Raw genomic sequence first — 21,838 nt, 5'->3', positions numbered from 1 at the left:
AGTAAAGATTAATCATTGTTAGATAATATGATTTTTGTTATTTGAAAAAAATCTTTTTAATTTTAAAAGTTAACATCGACAAATATTTAAATAATTAACATATGGAATATAGTATTACAACATTAAATTATATCTATTTAATTTATACTATATATAAATTCAATGGATCATCTATTGTTTAAATCCAATTATTGATAGTCCAATAAAAATTTCTAGTAGGCCCAAAATTTATATGATAAGATTAGAGATTAAATGTAACATGATTTTTTAGGAATATGTTCATTAGGTCTATTTTTAAAAAATTTAAACATGAATCAAGGTTGTGACTTCTGTTTTAATATATAAGATTATAAGAAAAAGATATAGTTGTTGACTTTCTTCAGTCAAACTATATGATTTAAGGGAAATGAAAATACTGTTTTATTCAGTTTGAAATAAACAGTGGAATCCAAAAGAATAATAATGAAGTAGAAGAAAAATGACGTGGATTACATAAAACTATTTGTAGATTGTCTTGAAGCCGCCACTCGCCACCCTCCAAAAGACCTACACAAGAATACACAAAACCACACACATCCTTAGGCGATAATCTAATAACAGAACACCGCCCAAAAAATAAGAGAGAGCTTCTTCATGGCCGCATCTCAAAACGATGGCGTATACCAACCGCTTCTCCACCCTCAGTCTGATGGAACGGTGCCGCTTTCTCCTTCGACGGAGTCTAGCAACGGCGAGCTAGAGAGAGTGCTTTCCGACGTGGAAACTCCGTTGTTTCACCGCCTTCGTAAGGCCACAATGATTGAATCCAAGCTTCTCTTCAAACTTGCTGCGCCTGCGGTCATCGTGTACATGATAAACTACCTCATGTCCATGTCCACTCAAATATTCTCTGGCCATCTCGGAAACCTAGAACTCGCTGCCGCTTCACTTGGTAACACCGGGATACAAATCTTCGCATACGGTCTCATGGTAAAACAAAACTTCATAACATAGATGTCCTCATCTATATATGTCTTTATGTTCTGTTTTGCATGTGTTATGTCTTTTTGAGATGATTTTTTTTTTTTGGATATTCTTAGTTAGGAATGGGTAGTGCGGTAGAAACGTTGTGTGGTCAAGCGTTTGGAGGTAGAAAATACGAGATGCTTGGCATATATCTCCAGAGATCCACCGTGTTGCTCACTCTCACCGGCGTTCTCCTAACGTTAATCTACGTCTTCTCCAAACCCATTTTGCTTTTCCTCGGAGAGTCGCCGGAGATAGCTTCCGCCGCGTCTATCTTCGTATACGGCCTTATCCCTCAAATCTTTGCCTACGCCGTTAACTTCCCTATCCAAAAGTTTCTACAGTCGCAAAGCATCGTTGCTCCGAGTGCTTACATCTCAACAGCCACGCTCTTCGTTCACCTTCTCTTAAGCTGGCTCGCTATATACAAGCTTGGCATGGGGCTTCTTGGAGCGTCGCTGGTGCTCAGCCTCTCGTGGTGGATTATTGTGGTGGCTCAGTTTGTTTACATCGTGACGAGTGATCGGTGTCGTGAGACGTGGAGAGGGTTTAGTGTGCAGGCGTTCTCGGGGCTACCGAGTTTTTTCAAACTTTCCGCCGCCTCCGCCGTGATGCTATGCCTTGAGACTTGGTATTTTCAGATTCTCGTTCTTCTCGCCGGACTTCTCGAGAATCCTGAGCTAGCTCTTGATTCTCTCTCCATTTGGTAAGTCTTTTCTAAAAATATATGTTTCCTTAAACAAATATTTGACTCGTTAATTTCGTTATCTTTATTAATTTACATATTCTACTTTTTATTTTTACAGTTTATACACAGTACTTTAGTTATTAATAGAGAATAACATAAAAAGATTTCCTATTAAAACAAATTGACAATTATGTTGACATAAAAACAAATTAACAATAATATTCCTTTTTTTCTTGTCCAAGAAGACAAATTGACAAATTGCACATTTATTCATGATTTATTTCGTCTCTTAAATTAAACAAAATAATTTTAGTAAATAGATACTTTAGTTTTTCGTGATTCGAAAACGTATGGTTATAAACTTTTCTGATGAATGATTTCTAAAATCATTTTATTACATTTTTAGTATTGTCATTCGATATGGAAAGCACAGAACAAAACTTTGTGTAGAAGTTCAAAACGAAGTTTTGTTGTAGGGTTGATTGTAGCTATGAAAGCTATGTTAGTGGCGAACAGCTTTTGACTCTTCTTCTGGTACTATCATAATATATGGTCACATCACAATGCCTCTCCATTTGTTTCTACTTGTATATTAGTAGTATTTTACTTTTAAAATTCATATGTAAGCATCTATCTATATATATAAAGAAATGTTCTCTCTCCCGTGAAGCCACGTCATCAAGTCGTGCGTTATGTGAGTGACACGTGTCCCATTTTATATTTAGAGCCAAAATAAATGAATGCAGTCAGGGGTAATCGAACCCAGTACCTCTAGCACTGGTAATTTCTCTTAGAACCACTAGGTTGAATTCACTTTTTATAAATATGTGGCCGCGAAAATACTTATTATCGTGTCGGCTGGAAGCCCATGCTTCTTCTGCTTGTGGCCTGAGCTGACACTGAACTGACGTCAAGATGAAGATCGTGAAGTTAAAAACTTTGCTCCAAACAGTTTTGCAATGTTTCCAACCTTTATAACTTGATGCATATAATATATATCAAAATACATTTGTTGTACACGTTTTTATTAGTTTTGTTTTTAAAAGAAGATATTTACAGTTATAAATGTTTTGTGCCAGTGGAGTAATGGTTGAAAAACCTCTATACATATGTCATTATAAAATAACACCCAACTTCTATATATAGTCAATACATATGTCCATGTTATATTATAGACTAAATATTTTCTCTTTTAAAAATATAGAAAACAGTTTTTTTAGTTTACAAGCAAATGTTGTAGAGCAAGTATGCATTATACAAAATAATATATATTTAAAATCCATACGCAAAAACATAAAAATTGTTATATGCCTCTTTCTGACACATGCACACTCCACTATGAATAAATTTTTTTTTAAAAAAACAGTATTGTCATCAAACTTTATCACAAATCCACATTTGTACATCTATAATTATGAGTTGGACAATTAGTTAATTTGATACAATACCAAAGCAAGAATAATCGAAAAACAACTATACCACCGCATACTAATAAGTAACACATAACAGATAACCAAATTTTTGAATCTTAAAACAAATTTCAACTCGAACATTTAGTGAATATTAAATTAACTAATATCCCGCCCGTAGGGCGGGCCGACCCTAGTTTAAATATATATGATTCTTTCATTTCTTAGAATCTTAGTTTTAAAGATATCGAACAAAACATCATTTTTATAGAAAATTCGCCGGTAGAATGTAAATAATTAGGAGAAGAAGGTCCACGGAGAATAGACTGTATCGAGTTTGGATGTATACCGATATAAGTGAAACCTTGAAATAGTTTAATGTTGTACGACGACACAAGCTACAATTTTTTAAATTACTATATTTTTCTTCATTTGTATATTACAGAATTTGCTCTTTTGTGTTTCAGTATGACGATTTCAGGATGGGTGTTTATGATATCTGTTGGATTCAACGCAGCGATAAGGTATGAAGATCTCTCAAATTTTAAATTATAAAAAATTGAGAACGCCTTTATCCAATTTAATTCCCTACAACCATATATAGAAACTCTTACATTTTATGCTTGAAACTTCCAAGGCTTCAGTTTTTCGTTTTTTTTGTGCTTGAAACTCTTTGTGCTTGAAACTCGTTAATTCTCAAGCCCTTTCTCAAAAAAAAAAAAAAAACTCTTTAATTCTCCCCGTAATACTTCCTTGTTTTTCCTTTTTGTTTTTTGCTTTGGAAGTGTTGTCTTTAATTAGGATTACAACTTTGTAAGCTCTTTTTTTTTTCATATTTATATGATATTAACGTTTTAGGAAAAAAAAAAAACTCTTAGGGTCTGACTGGTGACGGAAACAAGAGGAACGAATAAAAAAGAAATGTACAGAAATAAAATAGCAGGAATGAAAAGTAATGGTTGTTTCTTATCAAATTTAACAAGAAATAAATTTGTTCTTTAATTCTCTACAAAAAAAAGAATGAAATGGAACGAGAGGGAATTATTATTCTTTGTGAATTGTGATTTTTTTTAGGAACACTAGGGAATGCATTATTCCTCGCCGTTCTCTGGTCACCATTCATACCCTTACATTTTATACCAACTTAAATAATGCTAAATCACACTGAGCTCTCATCTCTATTTTTCCAATTAAATTTGATTGTACAAATACCGGTGTTATTGATGTTGTTGATTCAGTGTAAGAGTGAGCAATGAATTGGGAGCTGGAAACCCTAAATCAGCATCGTTTTCTGTTATCATCGTCAACATATATTCGTTAATCACATGTGTGATCTTAGCCATTGTGATCTTGGCGTTCCGTGACGTCTTGAGCTATGTTTTCACCGAAGGTGAAGAAGTTTCAGCTGCAGTTTCTGATCTCTGCCCGCTTCTTGCTTTAACGCTTGTCCTCAATGGAATCCAACCCGTCCTTTCTGGTAAAATCTTTTTATAACACCGCAGTTTCACAAACCAAAACAGAGTAAAAAAATTGTTTTCCTTAAAACAAATGGGAAATTTCTATTTAAGGTGTGGCGGTTGGATGCGGTTGGCAAACGTTTGTGGCCAAAGTTAACGTTGGATGTTACTACATTATCGGAATTCCTCTTGGGGCTCTCTTTGGATTTTACTTCAAGTTCGATGCCAAGGCAAGATAATCCACTTGCCTTTCACTTCAACATTCAAATACTTACCATTCAACTATTTTTTGTACAATGACTCGAACTATTAATGAGACTAATCATAGCGTTTAAATTTGTTGATGTTATAGGGTATATGGACGGGAATGATATGTGGAACTCTTATACAAACTGTTATTTTAGCATGGGTCACGTTTCGAACAGACTGGACAAAAGAGGCAAGTTTATGTATTCCAGCGTATCTGCATCTGTATTTTACTGATTTGATACACTTCAGTAGTGATCCGATATTATGTTTACTATAGGTGGAAGAAGCTTCTAAAAGGTTGGACAAATGGAGCAACAAGAAACTGGAAGTGGTTCCCGAATGAACCGATTGGATTCATCGTTTTAAATTAAAAATGGTCCTAGTGCTCAAGTTAACCGGTGAGTTGATACAATAGGACATGGATATCATCTCTTAAACCTCTTCAATTCGGTCTAAGCTTTCATTAATTATGTGTTTGCTTAAAATAAACAACAATTAGGTGATGTATCTTGAATGTCAAATTAAAATTGTTAATTGCTTTACTATTTTTGATTCAAACTTTGTTTAGCATTATATTAATAATAAAAAATTATATATATATATATGTAATATTTTTTTTTTGGAACTTCATAATGACAAGTTATATAGACTAATCACACAATACAAATTTAGGGTATGAGTGGTGTAACGTAGCAGTTGCGGTTGTGGAAGTTTGTAGATGCGGGTGGTTGCAGTTATAAGCGTTATTCAGCGATTTGTATGACTGGTACATCGGTTAGAAACGGGTGCTTTGCTGAAAAATTATGACATGTTAACTATCAAATACACCATCGTTCTAATAATAAATTAACAATATTAGCAATTAATATAATTATATAAAAATATTAAAAATCATATTAATACAATCAATATAAAATCATATTCATAAATGGTGGTACACTACAAGAAAACGTGCCCATAACAACGAACATTTACGACGAAAATATTTCATCGTAAATTTACATGGTCTTTACAACGAAATTACGAGGAATCTAACTTTCGTCGTAAACGCCATGTAAATTTACGACGAACTGATTTCGTCGTAAACTCCATGTAAGTTTACGACGAATGTACGTGGAATGAGAAATACGCCGTAATCATTACATCGACATTACAACGAAGCATGTTACCGTTATATTTAGGTGAAAACGTGTATTCAATGTGCTTTAACTTACCTAATTTCGTCGTAAAGTCGTTGTAAATAATATGTTAAAACCATGTAAAATCCATGTAAACTATTCCTTGTAAAATCGTTGTTATATTTCAACTACCCAACTCGAAATTTTTTCTATATATATGTCATTTCCCACAACTCTCTTCCTCACAACACACAAACGGGAGAAAAAAAATCCGAAAAAATCAGAAAAAAAAAGATTTCAAAAAAAAATCTAAGAAAAAAATGGCCGGTGGCGGTAGTATTTACGAGTTACGGAGTTGGATGTATTTGCACAAAGATTCCGACGGGAGGGTGACGAACGCATTTCTGAGCGGGCTAGAGACATTCATGCACCAGGCGGGCTGTACACCGATCACACAGGAAAGCGGTAAGATGTTCTGCCCCTGTCGGAAATGCAAGAATTCAAAATTTGCACGTAGTGAAGCTGTATGGAAGCATTTAGTAAACAGAGGATTTACACCACAGTACTACATTTGGTATCAACATGGAGAGGGTTATGGGGGAAATGAAGCTAGTAGTAGTAATAATAATTTTGAGGATGGTCATCATAGTGAAGAACCGAATCATTTGCATAATGAATATAATTATCATCAAGATCATGAGCAGATGGTAGATCATGATAGGGTTCAAGATATGATTAGTGATGCATTTTTAGAAACAACTACAACAATAGCTGATGGAACTGGAAATGTAGAAGAACCTAATTTGGATGCAAAAAGGTTTTATGAAATGCTAGATGCTGCAAATCAACCAATCTACACTGGTTGTAGAGAAGGTCTCTCTAAATTGTCTCTAGCAGCTAGGATGATGAATATTAAAACGGATCATAATTTACCTGAGAATTGCATGGATGCATGGGCGGAGTTGTTTAAAGAGTATTTGCCAGAAGACAACGTGTCTGCTGAATCTTATTATGAGATTCAGAAATTGGTTTATAGTCTTGGGTTGCCTTCGGAGATGATTGATGTTTGCATCGACAACTGCATGATCTACTGGAAAGAAGATGACAAGTTAGAAGAGTGTCGATTCTGCAAAAAACCACGATTCAAACCGCAAGGCCGTGGGAGGAATAGGGTACCGTACCAAAGGATGTGGTACCTACCAATTACAGACAGATTGAAAAGATTATATCAATCTGAGAGGACTGCTGCATCGATGAGGTGGCATGCGGAACATGTCCAGAGAGATGGTGAGGTTGCACATCCATCAGACGCAAGAGCGTGGAAACATTTCAACAAGGTACACGCAGATTTTGCTACAAATATTCGGAATGTCTATCTTGGGTTATGCACCGATGGATTTAGTCCATTTGGAATGTCTGGTAGACAATATTCTTTGTGGCCAGTCATTCTTACGCCGTACAATTTACCGCCGGATATGTGCATGGAACAAGAATTTCTATTTTTGACCATATTAATCCCTGGGCCGAAGCATCCAAAACGGTCTCTTGATGTTTTTCTTCAACCGTTGATAGAAGAGCTAAAGCAATTGTGGTCAGAAGGGGTGAGGACGTACGATTGTTCCTTGAAAAACAATTTTACGATGCGAGCAGTTCTGCTGTGGACGATAAGTGATTTCCCTGCTTATGGGATGTTGTCTGGCTGGACAACACATGGAAGATTATCTTGTCCATATTGTCTTGGATCGACGGATGCTTTTCAACTGAAGAATGGTAGGAAGAGTTGTTGGTTTGACTGTCATCGTCGCTTTCTTCCACTTGCCCATCCGTACAGAAGAAATAAGACATTGTTTCGGCACAAAAAAATTGTCAGAGACGGTCCTCCTCCATATCTCACCGGCCAGCAGATCGAAGCAGACATTGATTATTACGGAGCTCAGGAAACAGTTAAAGTTGGAGGAAATTGGCATGTTCCTGGAAATATGCCTGATGGATATGGTGTGTCTCACAATTGGCATAAGAAGAGTATATTTTGGGAGCTACCCTATTGGAAGGATCTTCTCTTACGCCACAATCTGGATGTCATGCATATTGAGAAGAACTTTTTTGAGAACATCATGAATACATTACTTAACGTCCCTGGGAAGACAAAAGATAACAAAAAGTCAAGGATGGACTTACCTGATATTTGCTCAAGAAGTGAGTTACATATCAAGAGCAATGGAAACGTTCCTGTTCCCATCTTCCGGTTGTCATCAGAAGCCAAAACAACCTTGTTTGACTGGGTTGCATCAGAAGTTAAGTTTCCTGATGGTTATGTTTCAAATCTGTCAAGATGTGTTGAACGAGGTCAAAAGTTCTCCGGAATGAAGAGTCATGATTGTCATGTGTTTATGCAACGACTACTTCCATTTGCTTTTGCCGAGCTCCTTCCAGCAAATGTCCATGAAGCACTTGCAGGTAATTATAAAACGTTAATATATATACATATGTTATGAAATGTTATTAATTTGATTACTTTTGCAATATACAGCCATCGGCGCTTTTTTCAGAGATCTCAGCACACGTACGTTCAAGGAAGAAGTCATCGAACAACTTCATCATAACATTCCGATCATATTGTGCAACCTGGAGAAGATATTTCCTCCTTCATTTTTTGACGTCATGGAGCATCTAGTTGTCCACCTACCGTATGAAGCATTGCTTCGTGGACCTGTTCACAACGGATGGATGTATCCGTATGAGCGACAGATGAAACATTTGAAGGGGAAAGCAAGAAATCTTGCAAAGGTGGAAGGTTCAATAGTTGCGGGAAGTTTGACAGCCGAAACATCTAACTTCACATCATACTACTTTGCTCCAACTGTTCGTACGAGGAAAAGAGTTCCTAGAAGATATGATGATGGTGGAGTACCGACATCATATCCAATTGATGGTGTTCCTGACATTTTCTGCGAAATTGCACGGTTTGGTGGTAAAACGAAAGAAGTATGGTGGTCATGTGAAGAGGATAAACATAGTGCCCACACTTATATTCTGCTCAACTGCGAGGATGCAGTGACCCGTTACTTTGAAAGGTAAATATTTTTGTGAATGTTAATTATATGAATTGCAGTTAATTATGTATGACTTGATTATTTGTTTAATTTGCAGCATGTTTGTATCTCAAGTTGAAGAAGCAATACCAGGAATATCTGCAACTGATGTGGACACACGTAAAGATAAGCACTTTGTCAAGTGGTTAAAATCACAGGTACGTAATATATCTCATACATTGATTAATTAAGTAAGTGTTTTGATACTTCAATATTAATTAAGAATAACTGCTTTTGGCAGGTTGATTATGACGATCCTTATTATCCCGTATGGTTTCACGAATTGGTTCAAGGTCCAGTTGCAAAGGTCACCACATCACCTATGTATTTCACACGAGGATTTACCTTTCACACATACGAGTATGGGAGACATCGGGCAACGAGTAACTACGGAATATGTGTGAAAGGTGAAACAGACTTTTACGGGATCTTGCAGGAGATTATTGAAGTGGAATTTCCGGGGTTATTGAAGCTAAAATGCGTCCTCTTCAAATGTGAATGGTTCGATCCTGTTGTGAACCGAGGGATTCGGTATAACAAATTTGGTGTTGTGGATGTCAATTTTGGGAGAAGATACAACAAATTTGAGCCTTTCATTTTAGCTTCACAAGCCGAGCAAGTAAGCTTCCTTCCTTATCCTCGGCTTCGAACTTCCGGGATAAACTGGTTAGCTGCTATCAAAATTACACCTCGTGGACGCATTGTCGCTGGAGAAGAACCGCCCTTGCAAGAAGAAGACGCTATCAATGAAGTTGAGGTACCAGAACAACCAACTGATGAAATCCTTTTGATCGACCCGCAAAACTTTCAATATGAAGATATTCCCGAAGATGCGACAGATGAAGCACGTGAAGACGAGTTCGAGAGAAGCGACGATGATGATTGTAATGATAGTGATGAGAACGAAAACGATTTAGAGTGATGTAATATTGATGAGAACGAAAACGATTTAGAGTGATGTAATATATGTCTCTGATGTTGTATTTCTCTATTGTAACGTATGTTTAAAGAAATATTGTTTTTTTACCATCCTAATGTATGTGTAACAAATGTTGTTTTATATAATATGTATTTGTGTTAATTTAAAAAAATTATTTGGAGTTTTAGGGTTTTAGAGTTTAAGTTGGAGAAAGAGCACAAAGTAGTAGAGAAGAAGAGATATGATGTTAGATGATATGTGACTTTGGGGTTTAGGGATTTCATTCTCGGTGTTTAGGGTTAAGCGTTGTAAAATCGTCGTAAACCGATGTTTCCACGTAATTTCGTCGTAAATGGAAAAACGCGGGCCTGGTAACTTCGTCGTAAACGTGGGCCTTGTAAATTCGTCGTAAACCGATGTTTCGACGTAATTTCGTCGTAAATCGAAAAACGCGGGCCTGGTAACTTCGTCGTAAATGAAAAAACGCGGGCCTGGTAACTTCGTCGTAATGTTACGTCGCGTTTACGATGAAACATTTTTTATATATTGGGACGCCGAGACGAGGCTTCCTCGTCCATTCCTCCTAAACTCCTCTCCTCTCCTCTCCCTAAGGTACATTCTCTTCCCTCCTTTTTTTTTTTTTTTTTAAGTTAGTTTAGGTTATTAATTAGTTAGGTAATTAGTTTAGGTGATTATTTAGATAATTAGTTTAGGTGATTAGTTAGATGACGGAATCCTATAGTTTAGGTGATTAGTTAGGTAACGGAATAATTTTTTAATTATGTCGTCATAATTGATTAAATTTATTTAAATTTTTTTAGATGGCTCCTAGACGCAAACCAGCAGCACCTACTTATGCCCAGTTGTTTGGCGATGGCTCCGGTACATCTTCTTCCGGTCCATCGTCTTCCGATGCAGTTCCAGACTCTCAGACTTCTCAGAGAGTTTTTTCGAGTCCTCCTCTTCCACCGCAGATGCCTCCACCTCCTCCTCCAGCGGCTGCACCTGAGCCTGTCCCAGAAGGTGCAGTTCATCCGGATTTGCGTGTGCCTTCATATGCTCCCTTCGCGAGATATACGGTGGAGGATTTGCTTGCCCAGCCTGGACGGGAGGGTTTGGATGTTCTAGACCCCGATAGACCCCGAGGAACTTATTGGTAAGTTATTAATTTTTATTACTTTAAAATTTAATTAATTTTTATTTTGTAACGGTTAAATTGTTTTTTTTTCAGGTTTGGGGCTAACAACCGTGTTAGCCGGAGCGTTTCGGCGACGATTAAGGGTTACTACGACGGGGCATACCCGAACTGGAGCAAGACACCAAATCACGTTAAGATCACGTGGTTTAAATGTTTTGCGGTAAGATTTTTAAATTTAATTAAATTTTCACTTTTAAATATATATATATATTTTTAATATTTATTATTAATTGTAATTTTTTCAAAATTTTTATGTTTCAGCAAAAGTGGCATTGGTCTTTGGGAATCACCGAGAGGGTGAAGGCGGAATTCGTTGCAAAGGCAAAGATACGCCTCTGCAACACAGTCTCTGATTGGAAGGACAAGTGGGAGATCTACGGGTATGAGGGAAAGCCCACTGAGCTCACGACGGATGTGTGGGATGGCCTCATCGCCTATTGGGAGCACCCCTCTTCGATCAGAAAGGCCAATTCGTGCTCGGCTTCTCGAAGGACGAAGGATAAAGATGGTCATTTGCCCATGCTTCACAGAACCGGACAAAAACCTCATGCAGGAGTCCGTCTAGAAGCTGTAAGTTTTGTTTTAAATATATATTTTAAAATATTCAATTAATATAATTTATAATATTTAATTTAATTTTTTTTTGTAGTTCGAGAAGACGGGAGTCTTACCTTCTCTGTCTGACCTATTCAAGATGACTCACGCCACATCCGACGGAGTTTTTGTGGATCCTGCATCTGAGAAACTCTTCCGAACAGTGGCTGGTCGGATTGAAGAACGGGAGACGCAACTAACCCAGGAGTCTCCCGATGGATTACCAGTCACATTGTCCACCGAAGAGGTCGACAGAATCTTCGAAGAGGTAACTTAAAATTTTAGTTTACATTATTTTAAATATTTTAACATAATTAACTATATTAATATATGTTTTGATTTTATAGGTGGCTCCTAAAAAGAAGGGACGGATAGTCGGTATAGGCTCTGTTAACGAAGTTGCAAGGGCAACTTCGTCATACACTTCGAGACGGGATGAAGAGACTGCTCAGATGAAGGCTCAAATGGATAGCCAGAAGGCTCAAATGGATAGCCAGCAGGTTCGTTTAGACTCTCTTGAGGATTTGCTAGACGTGATGGCCGTGGGAAACCCGGTTATGCAGAGAATGTTGAGTGAGAGACGAGCCGCTCTTGGAATGCCACCACGAGATCCCCAAGAGTCCGATCCAACCCGTCAACAGCCGAGCAACCCCACCAACTACTTCGACAATATGTAGTTTTTTTTTTTCTGTTTGTATTATGAATTTAAATATTATTGTATGACTTTTTAAAAATATGTTTTCCAATTTCATATTTTGTTTTAAAATTTAAATTATTTTAAATTCTGAATATTAAATATAAATTAAAATCTATTATATACTAATTAATAATAATATAATAAGAAACGATGTAAACTCCTCGTAAACATTACATGGAGTTTACATCGAATGTTTACGAGTGATTAACATCGAAATATTTACGAGGATTTTACATCGAAATGTTTACGAGTGATTTACAACGAAAGTATTTACGTGTGCTTTACATCGAAACAATTACGTGGGCTTTACGACGAAGTCTTACGTGGCGTTTACGACGAATCATTTCCCTGCGCTTTACGAGGAATATATTTCGTCGTAAATGTAACGAGTCGTTTACGACGAAACCTCCGTTACGACGGACGTTTAACAACGAAACGTCTTTCGACGTTTATTCGTCGTAACACCCCGTTTACGACGAATTTACAACGAATACTGCCCTAGTAAAAAATATGTTTTCTTGTAGTGGTATTTTTAAAATTTTATTTCTGGGTTTATATATGTATATATATGCTAATGTCTAAAAATTTATAAAAAAACAATTTTGTTTTAAAGTTTTATAATGTAAATTAAAATGTAATATATATATATATATATATATATATATATTATATTAGTATTTATATTATCTCACTTTAAATTTTAACTAAATATTTGTGTTTACATATTTATACAGTTAAAAAAATTATTACCCTCCCCGAAACTGTCAGCAAACACAAACGATAGCTTTATTTGTTTTTAAAGCACTAATCCTAACCAATTATGATGTAGTTTTATTTTTTAAGTTAGAGCTTTGCTACAGCATCTACAACTTTTTTTTTTTGTTCACGTTTTACTTTTTTTTTCTTAAAGTAACTATTAAAATACTTTAAAAATTGTAGTATTTTTCTACAAAAAAAAACAGCTACAACAATAAAAACTATGAGCTAAATCCTACCGCTACATTTGTACATCTATAGTCCAACCAATTACCAGGTCTAAGAAATATAGAGACCATAAACTTTAGATTTATCTTCCAATTTTTCCATTGATCTAAAGCACTTTTTAGTAACTATTGTTAAAAACACGCATATTAGGTGTGTTCAGTTTTTTCATCTGTGCCTTCTTTGAAACCATATAGTTACATTTGAAGATGCTCCTTGTCTGCTGGTTTAATGGTATTTTATTATTACAAGAAGTGTAAGTTTAATTGTTTAAATCATCCCCGTATCGCTGAGTTTTGAAACAGATTTCTGTCGTTAACCAAATGAAAAAAAAAAATCTCAACAGCACAAGTTCATAAACATTTGGATATTTTGCTTATATTTTCTATAACAGTTCTATCTATGTATTTCGTATTAACTGTGGATCCTAAAACCAACACAGATATTTGGTAGTGATTGTTTGTACTAGATTAGGAAAAAAATAACGTAGACAACAATATCCTTAGAACACAACGATGTAGTCAGATTCCGGTTGACAAAAATGGATTTTATTAATAAAGATTAATCGAATACAGTGGTTACAAAGAGATGAGATTACAATGACTAAGAACTAAGACAAAAGTATATAAAGTGAGAGATCGAGGTCATGCCTAATGTGTATAGTATCTAGGGTTTCCCCTCTCCCTTTTGCCTCTCCTCCTCTCTTCCTTTATAGCCGTTCTTCCTACTCTCCTGTTCTTTGAGTCCTGCATGTCTCATCCCCGATCCTAGATAGGATCGTTGGGACGGGCCATGGTTCGAGGAAACGGGCCATGGTTCGAGGAAACGTACCAGCCGGTCTTAGGACCTTAAGGCAAGCGTTTCATGGTCAAGATAGAAGGTAAAGACGTCAGGATACTGAGACTTAACCAAACAAAGGAGGAAACAAGGATAAGTAAGCAGGACGAGCCGTACAGTAGCTGGGCGATGCTTACGGGAAGCTCGATTGATATGATTGTGGGTGCTAGGATTAAGGAACACTGGCGAGTTATATTTCTTTAATTCTTGTGATTGCTTTAGTGCAGCCTCCAACTCTGAATGCTTCTGGGATTTTGCTTGTTTCTGTTTCCGTGGAAAACATATCAGAGCTTAGTGACAACATGAAGGAAGATTCATTTTTTAATTCTTTTTCTGAATTAGACTAAAGAGTCCTAACGAATGCCAAAGCATGTCTGAGATATGTAGAAGTCAAACAGAAAAAGTTCATTAACCTGTTCAGCAATTGAAATCTGAGCCGCTTGAAGCTCTTTCTAAAGCTGAAGCACTTGCTCATTGAGCACATCTCGGTCACTAGCAATATGTTCGTCTTCCTGCAGTTTTGAGGTGAGTTCGGCCACTTTTACAGACGCAGCAGTTGCATTTTTGAGCTGCAGAAACATTAAATCAGTACTGTTATATATAGATCCTATCATAACAGTTGTACTTCCCTCTGTTTGAGATGAGTGCATTACCTCTTCTTTCAACTGAGCTTAGAATTTTTTTCAAAGTCTTTTCAAGTTCTTCAACATGTGATTCCAAAACAGACTTTTCAGCAGCCACTGCCTTGAGCTTCTCAATCTCCGACACCAAAGTATTAGGTTTAGACCTCTCTATGGTTACTTGTTCTTCAAGCTTTGCAATAACAGATTGGAGCTCAACCTTAGTACTTTGAAATATCTTATTGACTTGATTGTCCTGCTCGGTGAGGGAAGTAACCTGCAATACAATAAATTGGTGTTATTTTCTTTAAGTTTCTGGTTCAATCTTTCAACTGCCTCTTCCACCTGTTTCATAGCAGCTTCCTTCTCGGTAGAACTAGAACCTAGTAACCCTTCAAGCTGTTGAATTTTGATCTTGAGTTGGTTGTTCGTCTCTGCCAGCAGTTCATACTTTGATAATGACGGAGAAGATTTTTGTTGTGCCTGATTAAACTCTTGTTTGAGTTTATCGTTAACGGTTAAAGGCTTAGAGCTTCTTCAATAGTAGTTGCGGGTCCTCAATATCCCGCAGGCTCATTTGAGCCCATCCCGCATGAGGCCCAATTCCGCACAGTCCCTATCCCGCGAGGCCCGCTAAACAAATGGGCCTGGATGTTCATGCCCAATCCCGCCCCACAGCAAAGCTTAACGGGTCCGGCCCACGGGCAAGTCCAAGAATTGCCATCTCTACCCACAAACGTTTAAAACAATGATGTTTCAATTAAAGAAAAAAACAAAAAGGGCTTCCCTGGCGTCGAACCTGGGTCTGAAGCTTGATCTCGTACATCCTAAACCATTTCTGCTAATGAATAAACATTGTTAATACACGCAAATAGTAAATCTATAATAGCATATATTAGATAGAGGAAATATAATTTATTTTTATTATTTATCTTCTTCTTGTGAGGTTACGTTAGTTTGTTAGGTTTAAATTTTTCAATTGACAAAACAAGAACTATAATATTATAATCTAGGTCATCTTGTTTAATAAGCATCATCAAAGTACCATAAACGACATTACATAGCTGTATTAGAGCCAAAAACCTACACAATCCGATAGCAAAAGAACTCCAAACCATGCTAAAACATCCTAGCCAACATTTTAACACAACCTAGCAATAAACAGCTAAAAAACAGAAGTTTGAGTTGGTTGGTTTTGTTGGTTTGGTCCTTCTTCACTGTCCATGCCACCTGTGGTTTTAGTCTTTGCCTTCTTTGGCTTCCTAGGCTTTTAACGAACACCTCCATTCTTGCATTTCAGTGAGTTATGTCCCATCAAACCACATCTGTAGCATTGCATTGTTCATCCATGGTTGGCCACCTTCTTTCCTTTTTTTGCTCCTCGTTTATCCCCTTCTTTCTCTTTTGTGGCATCTTATTCCGACACATAGAAGGCTTTTTTGGTGGTGCTGTCAGCGTTGGTTCACCTGATTTCTTCCAAAATTTGAGACTATTCGTTGCTTCAAAGGTAATACTATACTGCGCCACCCATTTGCTTGTCAAATACCAGTGAGAGATGTAGTTTTCTACGTTGAGATTTCTTAAAAACACCACCTGCAAGGCATGTCTACACGGTATCCCCGTCAAGTCCCACCTTCGACAAATACAAGTCCTCAATCGCAGATGAACTTTATGGGCTATCCTGTTCTCAATCGCCTCATACGTTCCATTAGTACTAGGAATTGCCACACTACAATTCTTCCTTTCTTTCTCTTCTGCGGCAATGACTTTATTAACTTTCAGACTGTGTCTCTTATTCCATTTCCTAGCCTTCTTTTTCCTAAGTGAAATCCTCACCATAGTATGCCTCCTCATAGTTGCTAACATCTCAACCAAGGGCAGTGCTCGTGATTTTCCAATAATTGTTGTAAGACTCTGATTGTTAAGTGCATCTTCACATGATGATATGGTGCCGAAGAAAGCACTCATACAACTATTGGGATTCCACTGTTTGAAAGCTTCATAGATCTCAACATCATATGCCTTCAATTAATATTCTTCTGTTATAAATACTTGTCTTATTCCTTGCTCACCACTTTCCCTCTTCCATCTTTCATAATATATGCGATTTTCCTCCTCTTCTTCACCATTAGATGGAGGAGGAGTTCGTACTATATCACCATTCACCTCATCTTCATCATCTACAATGTGAGCAATTATATTCTCAACACGAGATTCTTCAGCACATACCTCATTAGACCCATCACTTAGATTATCAGTTGCCTTTTCACCATTCTCATGACGAGAATCATCGCCACTGTCATCACCATCTTTATCTTTCTCCATGTATATCTCCATATACCCAGTACAATTTGCCACTTCACACATCTTTTCAAAATTAGAATTGCTATCACATAATATCTTCAGGCCAGAAAGATCCTCAGCCGGCAATTTGTACCAGAATCTTTGTCTAGATAATGGCACAATCAGAGCATTCTCCAAGCCCCTGCATGTGGTTCTTATTCAAGTACCATTTATCTTCCTCTGATATAAACCATAGACCAATTTTCAAGAGTCTCAAACTTTCCACAATACCAGACATTAAAACAAACAACTTTGTCACTGAAATTTAACAAAGAAAACAAAGGATATTAGTCAAAAACATTTAATCGAATACCTTGTATGCACAAAATAAAATTTTTTCCTACACTAGTAAATCTTCAACGAATGGCAATAAACTCGGTCTAATTATCATATAGTCATGTTAGATAGAAATATATGCATAAAGTTTAAGATTTGTCAAACATTTTAGGAAACTCAAAAACAAATTTTATCCCATTTTCGATGGATTAGAATGCCCGTAGTGACGATTTTTCTGTACTAAACTCGATAGAATCACTTTCTTGCTCCAAACCAAGCAAAGCCTCATGGTTACACACAATCTCTCTCGTAATTTTTTTTTAGGGTTCATTGAATTGGGGAAGGGATAAAATGAAAGTAATGTCGGTGAGGTGGAGAGTTTAATTGATAAGTGTTAAATTCTAAGAAACGCCTACTAAAGGTTATATAGTTGTGGAGTAAACAATGTATCTTCACTAGTAAAAGTTGTTTATAAGGTTACTACTATTATTCCCGATGCTATGCACCGGGAAATAGAGTCAAAGACAAATATAAACTAAAAGATATATAAATTCATCAGATATCAAAATCTCTGTTCGTCTTTATGGATTTACTTCACAAAAAAAAATATAAATTCATCAGATATAAACTGTAAGAATAAACTTTCTACAAAGATGGACTGGAAATTTGCTAAACAACACATAGTCTGATGAAATCTTTTAATCTTAATGGAAGTATTCAAATCAAACGGTGGCCATCATGATGATATGTCTTGTTCTGCATATGCAAAGAAAAAAAAGATTTTCTATCACTAAACATGTATAAACTAGATATTTGCCCGCGCAATAGCGCGGATTGACTAATTTTTTTAGGCATATTGCAAAATAAAATAAAATATTATTTTATTAGAAAAACAAATCAATAATTACATATAATTTAATATGTTTTGAGTAAAATGTAATAAACAATTTTAGGTAAGTGTTACTCTTTGGAATTATATTGATCAAATAAGAGACAACAAATAACTGGTTTCAAATACATTTATAATCAACACATCAGTTCAAATAATAGGAATGGAATAAATAGCATTTGATCAATTCAGTCAGCGCCAATATGCCAATTTCAGGTTCCTCGGTGGTAAGATGACCTAGCCTATCATTTGACCGTTATAAACCAATACACTTCTTGCTGAAAAAACTCAAAAAAAACATTGGAAGATTCCATGGTTAACCGAAAGAAAAGTGTTAAAATATTTACGTTCATATTTCCAACCAGTATTAAGGTCTAATGTCTTAAATATACGCACGCAGCCAAATATTTTGTTCATTTGTTTCCTAAGAATAAGCTATTGGGAAGAAGAAAAAAACATTTGTCCAAAAAAGAAGAAGAAAAAAAACAGATTTGTATAATGGAAAAGAGTAAGAGAGTGATTATATAATGGGAGTCCTATATACTTATTATTACCTCAGTACTCCATTTAGCCGTGGCTGCATTAATCAAACAAAGAGTTTGAAAATTAAGGTACATACATACATGCAGAAATGTAGTTAAAATATTACGTTTGATCTATTCGGTTATTTTTTGAACTCTTATTTTTTTTGTAAATAAGTCTTCATTAAAATAGACTTCCTTAGAGCATGATTAACCCGGGCTCTTAATCTGGGGTTCTTAACTCATGATTTGACACCGTTTTTTTTACACTAACCGACTCTTATATCTCTTATTTAAAAGCCGGTTCTTAGCTTTTCTTAGTTAAAAGCTAAGAAACGGTTCTTAACCGAAGCTAAGAACTCCACCCTAAGAACCTGAGTTAATCATGGTCTTAGATTTGATATAATGAATAATAAAAACAACGAAACTAAACATAATAGAATCCATATATTTAGAATATTCAATTTGTATATTATATATTCGATTTGCTCTATTATAATTAAAAAATAAATATTTGTGAAGCACTCAGACCATAACACACATATTTGTAAATACCTTGTTTTTTTTTTAACTTAAAATTTGTAAATACCTTGTTGCATCATTGAAGTTGTTGATACTGTTTTCCCCTGTAGTGTTAGGTTTTTTGTTGCATTTCCATCTTCTGAAAGCTGCATCACATTAATATTAGTAGCCGATGGAATTTCTTCAAGTATGTAAAATAGAAATAAAATAGAGATTTTCAAAGAAAAACATAAGAAAGAGAATCAGAGAAAATTAAAAATACCACTTGTTTTCAGATTATGGGTGGTTCTATTTTTGTATTCCTTTTGTTGCAGAGAAAACTCCTTCATTTGTTTTGGCTTTTCTTTTGCTGGATTGTAGACTGATTCAACAATACTTTGTTCTTATTCTCTCCTGTTTTTATTGGATGCAGAGGTATACACTTACATAAAAACGTTTTATTGCATTTCCTCTGTCTCAGATTTACATATTTGGGAAGAAAACAGATTTAAACCTGAGTTCTTCTAAGACAAACTTTGCATCTTAGCGAAGCTCCCTATACAAATGCTGTCATGGAAAAAGTAGAGAGAAAAGTGAGATCCCAAAAAACTAGGCAACAGAAAACAATATGAGATGATATACCAAATACCAATTTATCTCAGAGAAGAAATGTTGTGTGGATTTGAGTAAGAGAGAACATAGAATGACACTGCAGAAATATAAATGATGGAATGAAGGTAGTTATAAGAAACTGATATGAATGGTGATCGTGGAGTGTGGGCAAGAAGAACTGTTGGAAGAGATTACTGGAATGGATTCAATTGTTAAAGATCGTGCGTTCTCTTCACCTTTTTTTCTTTTCTTAATTTTGCTTTTATTATTTTATACATAATTTTATAATCTTTAAAAAATAAAATAGGATCCATGTGTCAAATTCTAATTAGCCAAGTGATTTGTGCTTTAGTATATAAAGGATAGGCAAAATAGATGCATGACTTTAATAATAAAAGTATAAAACTAACCCTCGTTATTACAAGTCAATGGGGTTGATGCCGGGAGTGAAAATTTTCAGACTTGATACAATGATACTCCGTAAAGAATATCATTTTCCTATCTTTTTCTCACTATGTAATTGGAAATCCTCCAAAATCTCCGAGCTTCATAGCATTGAAACTGAGTTTTAATAATAGATCAGAAGAAGATTTGAAAAAACCATAGATGAATAATAATTGCAGTATATACATAAAGACGAACAGAGAGGGATAAAACGTTACCTATAATCGATTTCGTCTATTTGGGTATTTTATAGAAAGAGTAATCGACGTTAGATGGATGGCGAAGGTGAGTGGTAGAAAGTGGAGATTGTTGATTTGTTTTGGTTATAAAGATTTTTGAAAAATAAATATTATTGGAAAAAAATGGGAGAAAATTTTGGAAAGAAAATCAAATAAAAATTAATTTAAATAGTGTAATGCCACATGTCAAACCTACAATTGCCGACTGACTTCTGTTTTATAATATAAAAGATTGTGCTTGGTGTTCCGGGTTTGATTCATGATTACCTTTTATTTATTTTTTAATTTTTTTTAAATGACGTCGTTTAACTAAAAAAAACAACTCATCAAAGAAACCGGTCCACATTAACATTATAACTGACACGGTGTCGGTCGTAAGTACGTAAAAGCCATTTTTTATAAGTCCAGTTATCAAATTCAAATATTTGGTAGATCAGGTACAAATACGCACACTGAAATAGTTTATATATTGAATAGGCAATATGATCATAGTTCAGGTACTACTCGGCCGTTTTTCCGTAAAAATGTAAGTGTGTTTTACTCCTTTTTAACAGTGACCAGAGGAAATAGGAAGAATTTTTTTCCACCTGATTGGCTAAAATTGGAGTAATACAGCAGAAAAAAGTATTTACTCCATATTATTCTCGCTGCTTTTCAATCAAAGCCGTAGACTATAGTCAAATGTAACTAGATTTTGATCCGCTCTTTTGAAAACGTGTGATATTTTATGACGAAAAATTCACTAATAACTTAAAAAATATTTTATTAATTTGTAAGAATTTTGTCTATTTAAAATATTTTTACATTAAATTAGCGCTTTTAAATCCGAGCCAGATATGCGGTCAAGCCAGTTAATCCGGTGATCCGATATGTAATTCAGTTTTGGGTTTAAAAAATATCCATATCTAAAAATCCGATAAAACCTGTAAAAATTGCTAAAATCCAAGCCTATCCATCTGAACCAATAGATGATTGATATAGTTTGATTTAAATTGTTATAGTTTCATAATGTGTAACCTCTTAATCCCAATTCTAAAGTTTTTTTTTTTACAATTTTATGAAATTAGAACGTCGCTTTACAAAAATTTGATAGAGAAAATGTTAAATACATCACAATTAATAACTATAAAGTCTCATAAATATAATTTT

General features: G+C 35.4%; 1 protein-coding gene and 1 long non-coding RNA gene across 4 annotated transcripts in view; one reads left to right on the top strand and one right to left on the bottom strand.

Moving 5' to 3' along the window:
- Positions 1–410: 410 nt before the first annotated feature.
- LOC106405793 (protein DETOXIFICATION 40) overlaps positions 411–21,838 on the top strand; it is a 60,777-nt gene continuing 39,349 nt past the window's right edge. For 2 of the 3 annotated variants that reach the window (XM_048744441.1, XM_048744439.1), the window contains exons 1-5: positions 411–969; positions 1,080–1,711; positions 3,570–3,626; positions 4,341–4,579; positions 4,671–4,789. In XM_048744441.1, the coding sequence (XP_048600398.1) occupies positions 634–969; positions 1,080–1,711; positions 3,570–3,626; positions 4,341–4,579; positions 4,671–4,789 (1,383 nt within the window). In that variant the 5' untranslated portion in view covers positions 411–633. Of the gene's footprint in view, positions 970–1,079; positions 1,712–3,569; positions 3,627–4,340; positions 4,580–4,670; positions 4,790–4,911; positions 4,999–5,085; positions 5,354–21,838 lie in introns of those variants that run through there. The other variant, XM_048744440.1, reaches the window with a different exon arrangement.
- On the bottom strand, positions 13,940–21,374 carry LOC106403935. Its single transcript, XR_007317978.1, has 9 exons — positions 20,669–21,374; positions 20,417–20,567; positions 19,909–19,961; positions 19,678–19,808; positions 19,483–19,561; positions 15,210–18,949; positions 14,898–15,141; positions 14,658–14,813; positions 13,940–14,508 (listed from the first exon to the last, which is right to left on the bottom strand). It is a non-coding gene; the product is annotated as an uncharacterized LOC106403935 (long non-coding RNA).

This window comes from Brassica napus, chromosome C1 (genome assembly GCF_020379485.1).
Source record: "Brassica napus cultivar Da-Ae chromosome C1, Da-Ae, whole genome shotgun sequence".
NCBI lineage: Eukaryota > Viridiplantae > Streptophyta > Magnoliopsida > Brassicales > Brassicaceae > Brassica > Brassica napus.
The sequence above is the reverse complement of the archived record's forward strand: the minus strand, read 5'-3'. Positions and strand labels throughout refer to the sequence as shown.